At 36.9% G+C, this 9,669-nt stretch overlaps 2 protein-coding genes across 2 annotated transcripts; both read right to left on the minus strand.

Annotated features, from left to right (window-relative positions):
- Positions 1-1,047: 1,047 nt before the first annotated feature.
- On the minus strand, positions 1,048-2,497 carry LOC112278971 (large ribosomal subunit protein eL43z). The gene is made up of 4 exons (XM_024512945.3): positions 2,291-2,497; positions 1,703-1,831; positions 1,315-1,397; positions 1,048-1,189 (listed from the first exon to the last, which is right to left on the minus strand). Exons 1-4 carry the CDS (start codon positions 2,495-2,497, stop codon positions 1,126-1,128), a joined length of 483 nt encoding a protein of 160 aa, XP_024368713.2. The 3' UTR covers positions 1,048-1,125.
- Positions 2,498-5,459: 2,962 nt separating this feature from the next.
- Positions 5,460-8,691, minus strand: LOC112278972 (uncharacterized). Its single transcript, XM_024512946.3, has 6 exons — positions 8,682-8,691; positions 8,450-8,511; positions 7,702-7,871; positions 7,461-7,559; positions 6,966-7,218; positions 5,460-5,956 (listed from the first exon to the last, which is right to left on the minus strand). The coding sequence occupies exons 1-6, from the start codon at positions 8,689-8,691 to the stop codon at positions 5,525-5,527; spliced, it is 1,026 nt and encodes a 341-aa protein (XP_024368714.2). The 3' UTR covers positions 5,460-5,524.
- Positions 8,692-9,669: the final 978 nt, after the last annotated feature.

Raw genomic sequence — 9,669 nt, forward strand, 5'->3', positions numbered from 1 at the left:
CAATTACCATCTTCAAGAATCAATGGAGAATTCTTCCTCTTGGCTCCAATGTTGAGATTCTGAAAATGCCATGAGGACTTGAAAGAGGTATATAAGGCATCTCAATGGTGTATGCACATGAGGTTGCATCAAAGGCAAAAGAAACGACAATGTCTCCAATGGTCTTTGAAAATTGGCAAAAGAACTATTAGTACAAAGTGCAATTTTTAAACTTTCTTCCAAGGGCTTTGCCCCTAATGGCCCCTGCAAGAGGCAATGTCCCTTAACCTTGCTCGTTAATCATTAATCACACAACAGGACTATTGCAGATAGGGCTCTTGCCCCGCTTCATGCATTGTGCTAGGTGGTAAGATCCACCTGATACAACCCAACCAATCAAAGTCTTCCAATTTATTTTGGTTTGCAACATGAAGTGTGCATGTAAGAACTTAGGGTAAGGCATGAATAAATTTATCTAAAAGATCAATCAGGATCAGAACCATTAATTCGTGAAGACATTTCAGGTGTAGAGATGTCCCTGCGGCAATGATTCAAAACCAATCACATTGTTATACATTTCACACAACCCGATTCACGATTTCTAGTGAGCTCGACTGGATTCGATCACCATTTACCGACAATCAGTTGCTTAAGAAGCTCAGATCTAATGTTAGACCCAGATTCCATTATTAGTTAAGTGCTCACTAAAACATAAGGCCATAGGCACTCACTGATGAGAGGATGTAGAGATTGCGATTATTCTGTAGTCTGTATGATGATTACTTATGGGCTGGGCAGGAAATGTGTCACAACATGCTAGTGGCTGGGGGGTTTGTTTCTCCTGCCCTCGTTACCTTGTTAGATAAAATGACCGGAATCGAGAAGATAATTTTGATGTGATTACACAAACGTGCATGGAGATATCTTTCTGGGTAAATTTTTCAACAAAAGTGATACATAGAAAGTTGTGAGTCTAAATGCATACAACAAAGATTAAGGTACACAAACAGGAGCACCGACGAGAAATACAACCTTCCCAAAAGGTGAGACAAAGTAAAGAGGCGTCCGTCACAAACAAATGGCGAGCACTGTAATCATCTGTCAAAAATAAAAGTGTTTTTAAGTGGACCTAAAGTTTGGAAATATCTAACTCTCGGTTGCCTCTCTCAATCGCCTGATTGTACTGCGCACAGTAACTGCAGCGGCCGTGCTGCAAAAACAATTAAAAATTGCAGTTAGTTCAAAACATTTTCGGTTACTATTGCGCATGATGCACCAAATGTGAAGGTGTCCAAACGTCCTAACGCCAGGAGTGGGTGGTGTTGAGTCACTTACTTCAAGGTGTAAGCACCTCCGGCTTTGACCTTTCCACAGTCTTTGCAGTTCCAGATACCAACAGCTTTCCTCTTCACCGCAAACTGCAGGAAAAGAGAACAGGAGGGGACTAATCAATTCCTTAAACTGAATTAGAATACTTCGTAGTATCATACGAAATATAAGAGTTGAATGTCTATCCTAAACTGTATCATAAGTGTGATACAGCCAGAATCGGATGTAGAGATTGCAACACCAATCCTTAATGCTTTGAAAAAGCCAATAATGTTATTCATTGTCCACGGGAATATGTAAGTTAACTTACGACAATAACTGTTTCATATTACACACATGATTGTTGAGTTTACCACCACGCACACAGACATGTGATATTGCGGACAATTCTCACCTTCCCGCAGAACTCGCAGAAGTACTTGGAGTGCTGGCTGACCTCCATCTTCTTGATCTGTTTCCTCAAACTGGCACCATAACGGGTACCGTACTTGCCAACAATTCCGGCTTTCTTCGTGCGCTTAGTCTGTCGTAACAACAAGAAACACCATTATGTGGGTAAACAAGAGGTAACTCCAACACATACAACACCCTGCCAAACTTTTTCACACAGCAACCACACACAATTGGGCAGAACCAATCATTTCTTCTACACACCACGGAAAAAAAACACCATTCGATAAGTCAACCTAAAAAAACATCATAACACACCGAATCAACGAAGTAACGGTCTACCTGGCAAATGCCCTAAGATGATTCACATTGCTGCGGCCACTGCTACCACTATTCCAGACCAATGCGACATCACTTTCAACTTAACCAGACCTAACTCTCCAAACCCACATCATAAAAACTCACGCGCTACCATTCACACGAAACCCACAAAATCTAAACGAATTCAAACCCTAAAAAATAAAAAAAATAAAAAATAAAAAATAAAAATTGTATGCCAGGGTAAGCATGAGGGCAAGGGTGGAGGCATCACCATAGTGAGAAATGAAAGCGACGAGATGCGCGCAGATGCAAAGAGGCGAGGCGAGGCGAGGCGAGGCGACGCTCCTTCGGAACAGGCAAAGGCGTTGCGAAAAGACTGAATTCTGCGCACGGCTAGGGTTTTGGGACTTGGATGAGGGGCCGGGGTCTCCGGTGCCCGCGCCACCGCCCGTCTCCGTGGACTCCTTGGCAAACACATACTGCTTCATATGTATGTATGTGTATATGTATACTTTTAGGTCTTGTGGGTATATATTTTTTGTGGGAAATTTATATATACATATTTATTTATTTATTTAAGGAATCTCGAACGTATTTTTTTTAATAAGAAATTCTAGTTTGAGATTGGAATTATGTGGATGTAAAAACATTGAATGTCCAATTGAACTTCACTGCACTTTGTTATTCTCGGATATTTACATTGCTTGTATTTTGTATATTTTTATATAGACGAGTATTGTGAATTCATTGTAATGAATTTTTGTAGGGTGATTTTTGTTTTATGTATTGCATGATTACTGTTTAAAGAATAACATGTTTTTAGCAAAGAAAGCACAAGGAAAAAAAAGTAGAAACTTTGGTACGATAAATATTAGGATAAGTAAGATCAGTTTATCACAATCAAATAAAAAAGAAAATTGCACTATTCAAATATCATATTGTTTAAAATTTCCTTTAACATGAAAAATACAGAAACAAAATGACACACAATCATATTTACAACTGCAGTATAATAGAATCTAAATATTGTGTGAAAATCACTAAAGAGATTTTGCATCATTGACATTATTTTATTTTTATTATTATTATTATATTTATAATGAATATTGGCCCCTCTTTTTGTGATTTATTTCTTTCATTCAAGTAGAACCATCTATAGATTTTTTTTCTCCCCTAATGAATGACATGTTTAGTAGGTGAAACATTATTTTAAATTTTCGATAATAAAAAATATTAAAAAAAGATGCTCTCATAGCAAAGATATTTTAAGCGATTTCTCATAAATTTTAGTACAAAAAGAAATACTCTGTAAATAAGGTCTAAGATTTATTAGTTTATATTTCTATATTTTTTAAAATATGATTATTCTATAAATATGTATTTTAAGGTGATCATTTGAGTAATTGTCCATTCAACAAATATTCCTACTTCATGTGCAAAATTTAATATATGATTATAAAGATTACATATTCAAATCTTAATATCTAACTTTTTGAAGTCAACTATTTAATAAAAATAAAAAAATAGGAAGATTCTACCATTTATCACTTATGTCATTGTTATACTATTTCATTTATTACAGTGTATTTTTTTATTTTTATTTTTTCAAATCTTTGACATTGAGTTTTCATATTCAAATGTCAAGAAGAATCAGCACAATATATTGTTTTATTTTTATTGAAACTAACTTGGTTTCAAAAAAGCCTCTATCCATGTTTTGATTAGTTGTAATCTAAGATATAAAAAGAAACTATTATATCTATAAAGAAATTAATATATAAATATGGAACTTAATGAATATATCAAAGGCTATCAATATTAATACTTGAGTACAAAGTATATATATATATATATATATATATATATTCTTCAAGTAATTTAAGATTCTAAAGCTACATAATTTGGTACCTATTTTTATGGAAGCTCTAAAAGACTACATAATATATCTGAAAAGATAGGTTTTTGTTTTGTTTTTTTATATAATTTAATTTTTTTACTTGGAAAACTACATATGCTAATGTTACATATATTAGTGGATATCATATCTACCCTAATAAAATTTATGTGTTAAAAATTTTGAACTGAAATAGTTTTCTTAAGACCAAAAGTGACTTATATATGTGTGTAAAATCATAAAAATGCACTATTTCTTTAGTGTTCAATTGTCCATATGACATCTTTAATTTAATCTCATCTATTTGATTAAATCACTTTTAAATGATGTTTATTGATTGATATTTTGTGTTTTAAAAACAAAATAATTTTGATATTTTTTTTAACATTGTTCAAAATAAGTAAATAAATAAAATAACAATCATCATTGAGACTTTCCAAATACTATGTTATTAAATCTTTTAATTCACATGTTAATATTGTAACATGTGGAGATAAAGTCTTTATGCCTGGATTTTTATATTAGACCAAGAAATTATCCTATGTTGATGCTCTATGATTCTATACAACTTTAATAGAACACTAACAATTTAGCTAATATCACCTTAAAAAATGAGGATGTTGCTTCCAACGTCTCTTAAGAAGAAACTAATTTATTCTACTAAGTAGCTCCAAATAAGAGATACATGACACTTGCGTATAAAACGTAAGTTTCATATTCTTTATAAATTTACTTAGATATGTTATTATTTCATATCTACCGTCTTTAGTTGGCCTGGCCTTCAGTAGTACTACATCTTCTTGAAAATGCAATCTGTAAAATGAAATTCAGTGATGACCACTAAAACTTATACATCGGATTGGGTGCATCACAGTAGAAAATTTTGAAATAATACAGTGTTACTATTATTTACCTAATACTACATACTGTATCATTGCAACTTTCATACCAACTTTTAACTATCGTTTAATTAAAATAAATACTTGAGGAAGATTAGATTCTCTGAGAAGGTTACTTATGTACTACACAATCAACAAACTATTAATTTAATATTTCATGAAATTCACACGGTTGCGTCCAACAATCATCTTCTTAGAGTAGATGATGGCTGCAATTGCTTGAAAGAGTTGCAAAACCTCACCAAAGTCATGCTTCTTTCTTTTGAAGCAAAGGGATCATGGCATTCAAAAACAATTGTTTTGGATTTGCGTACCATGCTCTTCATGAGCCTGTAGAAATGCTTCATTCTTAGCCCAAGTTGGTCCAATTCGAAGGGAATTCATAACATTAAATTATTCGATCTCGGACTCTTGGCCTCCATCTATGCTAATAACAACAGTTCCGTTGGGCACCAGCATGAAACAGATGGATCCTAGAATCAATCAACCGCTAACCGAATTACAGTACCCATACCAGATTCATTTCCAAGCACATTCCTCAAATACACTACTTTACAACAAATACACAGGTGAATCAAGACAAGCCAAGAATCATGCACACTACTTTTCGGTTATCCAGACACAGCACCAAGAACTGAGCCACAAGGTGAAAAATACCTTTTACAAATTTATAAAGGAAAAAATATATATTCGGTACAATCCCTGCCTGTGTTTAGGTTCTTTTCCTGTTACCCTGGTAGCCTCCCCCTTGTGGCTTGAAAAAGCCTCCTCCTGCAGCAGGTGCGGCCTGCTGTACAACACCTGGAAGTTGGGGCATGTTCAGGTGGGCCAACAACTCTATGGTCTCACGATCCACCTCGATCACATCAGTCTTGATGGCAGACTCCTCTGGCACAAAGTCCATGCGCCTCTCACGCTCCTCTTCCTGCAACTTCAGGGAAATTCCACGCACTGGTCCCCTCTGGATACGCTTCATCAAATGAGTGGCAAATCCTGCGATCTTATTGCGAAGCCTCTTCGATGGAATGATTGCAACCTCCTCAGCAATCTTCTTGTTGGTTTGGAAGTCCAAAGTCATGCGAGAGTAGTACCTCTCGATCATGACCCTTGAGGCCTTCTTCACGGTTTTGGTCCTTACACGCCCCTGATCAAAAAAAAAAAAAAAAAAAAAAAAAAAACTTAGTTTTGATACAAGAAGTTTGATTTCACACAACTCTTGCACCACTACATTCTCATATGCAAACACATCCAACAGAAAACACTAAAAACCCGTGTCTTAAAATTCGGCAATGTTAGGGCCAAGCATAGGACGAGAATCTAGTGCAAAATTGCAGAAAAAAGTCCACTAATAGTCCAAATTAGACTCTGCCAATGGAAATGCAGCTCGCGCATGTGGTGAGCAGATGTCTCGGCGTGAACGCAGTATCCCAAGGCACACCACACTAACAACCGAACGTATAAATCTCATGAGAACAAAATGGCATAGCAGGGATGGCATACTGGCGTAACCATGAGCTTTGGTCACAATGTCTATAGGATATCATACAAGGCTACATTGCCGGTTCTTGAATTTGAAGAGATTATTTGAGTAGATCCTCAAGTGGTTTGTTACGATAGGAAGCGCATGAACTGAATAATCAACAAAATTTCTTCAGAAAAGTTATTCCGAATGACGTGAAACCCCGTCCCGAGATGGCAAACCCGATGCACATTGCAATTTGAGTCTTTCCGTTTCAGAAAGAGGTAAGACATGTCTGGTTTGACCAGTGCATGTGAAAGAAATGACCAAATCCAAAAACTAGAGTACAATACGCTGCATATTTGGCACCCCAATCCTCTACTAGTTGCAGTCAAGTTAGACCAGGCATGTGGCAGTTACTTCCCATCTAGTCCTCCGACTGTAGGAAATAGACTAATTAGACATAGCTTTTACTCGCATGAGGAACGAGACACTAACCAAATCTAATGCCACGGGAAACCGCGAAGCATCTGAGATGCTTTCAATGGACACACTTCCCATCCATACACGCCAACTCTCATACAATACCCCGGACAACCCTAAATGCCCTAAACCCTAAAACCAAACTTTATCATACTCGGATAAAAATCGAAACCACAATATCAAATTTGAGAGAGGTTCGAAGAGGGCATACCATAGCGAAAAAAAGACGAAGTTGAGACGCGCACAAAATGCGAGGGATAGAGCTTGAGAGCGAGGAAGGTGGCAACCAGTGGTGCTGCGGAAAGACTGAGCCCTGTCGCACAGCTAGGGTTTTGTCATTGGCGAGCCGAGCCACGGCTATCGGTTGCCGTGGGGCACCGTGGTCAGTGTGTGAAACCGCAGGTGTTCGAATTTCGGAATGTTTTTCAAAGTTCCACTTGGTCCACAACTTGGGTGGTATTTTCCTTATTGAAATGCCATTCAAGTTTGTTGTTTTAGCTTTTCTTAAGTGCCAGCATCATGGTAGTTGGCTCATCGTTGGTTACAGTTAGAAGTTGTGGGATGTGATACTCAAAGAGGATTTGTTACTGATCAGAACGTGGTATCTAAATGGGTTTCAGAAAATGAAAAGGGCAAAACATAGTGTTAACAGTTCAAGGTCCTCTACTGCAGCACGTGCAGACAAATAACTATCAGTAAGAACTACCAGATCCTTGTAACAGGAACGACATGTGGAACTGAAAACGTGACTGTTGGACTATTTATCACTCCATTCTGGAAATTGTGTACCATCACCCACCCACTACTGTCACCAAACAACCGAGGAAGAATATATCCCAGAGACAGACAAAACATAAACCATATAGAAGACTGTGTGTCCAGAGAAGAGGCGCTGCATTATGTGAGCGCAAGTAATATCGTAGAATCCACATTGAATAGAGAAGTACAGTAAGCTACACGGTATAATTCCTGGATCCATCCAGCCTCTGTTCCCTGTTTCTTGTGTCTTGAAGAGGCCTCCTCCTGATGCAGATACGGCCTGCTGTGCAACCCTTGGAAGATGGGGCATTTTCAAGTGGGCCAACAGCATACAATTCTTCGCCGTCGAACAATATTTCTGTAAAATAAATCTTGCAATAAAAAGCACATAGAAATCAACAAACTGAAATCAAAATCCTTACCCTGGTTATAACCAAGATAGTTTGAATTGATCGGCACCCAAGCATGAACTGGTGAGTTTACAGACTATTGAATCGCCAACATGTCTCCACGACAAAATATAATAATGCTTGTGTATGTTACACATGCTTGCAGTAGCAAATTCTGCGATCTTGTAGTGAAACATCTTCCAAGGAATGATTGCCACCACCCCAGCAAGCATGTAGTTGGTTAGAAAGTCCAGGGTCATGCGAGAATAGTGCATTTCAAGCATGACCCTTGAGGCCTTCCTCACAGTTTTGGTTCTTGCTGGCTAGTGATTCACGTCTCTTCAAAGAAAAATTACAAATACGCGTCATGTTCTTCACATCTCCAAAGAAATCAAGGTACACTATATCATCCATACATAGCAAATGTCCCAAAAATTACTGTGAGGAACCAGCATAGAACTAGGATCTTTGGCGTGGCTGCCGTCGATGTCCACCAAGAGCCTGACTTGATCTCCGTCACGGTAAGCAAATCTCACGCATGAAGTACCACATCAGAGTACCTAGGCATGAACTCCAACATCCAAAGACACGAATCACGCACACGATACCCTAAAAGATACAATTCACGAATATCTCAGATGACCATGACCAGGATCCACGCAGAGATCCCAGTCCCCAGAATGCTCTGCCCTGTGCCAACCCTTAAATTCATTGCATAGTTTTCGAAGCAATGCGTGTCTATCACTTCCCTGAATTCACATTTCGGCACTGCAACTAACTGTGAGCCATGTTTAAAGCTAGAAACTACAGCTGAACCCAATGGCTAGACACACATTGCACAGAAATTCGACGCTAGTGTATCAAGCTCATGGATTCAACCCTACTCGAGCATTCAAGTAAATCAACATCAACATAATAATAATAATGATGATGATGGTAAATTCTTTAACCAAGCACAAATGAAACCTGTGAGTGATACTACGAAATACACATGACTGCAGTGATCACGTAGCTGACCATGGTGACGGAACAAAAGGAATTGAAGCAGAGAGTGTTAAGGGACTCGGGCACAAGACGACACGAAAGTAGAGTTCCTGGAACGGAAGCTTAATTGTCTTTGCCACCACCCCTTCCCGTGCTGCCTTTTTACTTTAACGATGCTTTTATAATAAAGCAAAAGACGTGCACATGCAATCGCAAATCTATTATGGACGAGGTCCACTTTTGATAAGATGTCTTGAGGAGAGAGGAAAAGTATTAAAAATAAATAAAATAAAATCTAAGACTAAAATTGATATAGACCAACAAGATAAACAAATTGTTCTATTTGCTACAAGATTGCAATAGAGTTATCTAAACTGATCTAAAATTGGCATAGAATTGACTACCTGTATAATTCATGTAAGATTTTACAAGAAGAGTTTTTTCAATCATAGAAATACATGTTAAAATTATTTGAATTTGCATTCTAGAATATAATTTGCATTTAAATTTTTTAATCCATACATATGTTCATAAATAAAAAATATTTTTACTTTACAGGTGCTCTATGATTTTTATTAGTGAATAATATTTATTATTAAATTCAAAAGCTAACACATCTCATGGTAGAAAAATAACGTATTTTTTCTAAAAATCTTATTTTTTGAAACAAGAGATGTGATGTTTAGTTTTATTTATTTATTTTATTTCTCATAAATATATGAGAATTTTATTTATACTCAAAAGATGTTTATTTGATTGGAATTTGATTGCAATTAAATTATC

Source organism: Physcomitrium patens, chromosome 2 (assembly GCF_059467195.1).
Source record: "Physcomitrium patens ecotype Gransden chromosome 2, ASM5946719v1, whole genome shotgun sequence".
Taxonomy (NCBI): Eukaryota; Viridiplantae; Streptophyta; class Bryopsida; order Funariales; family Funariaceae; genus Physcomitrium; species Physcomitrium patens.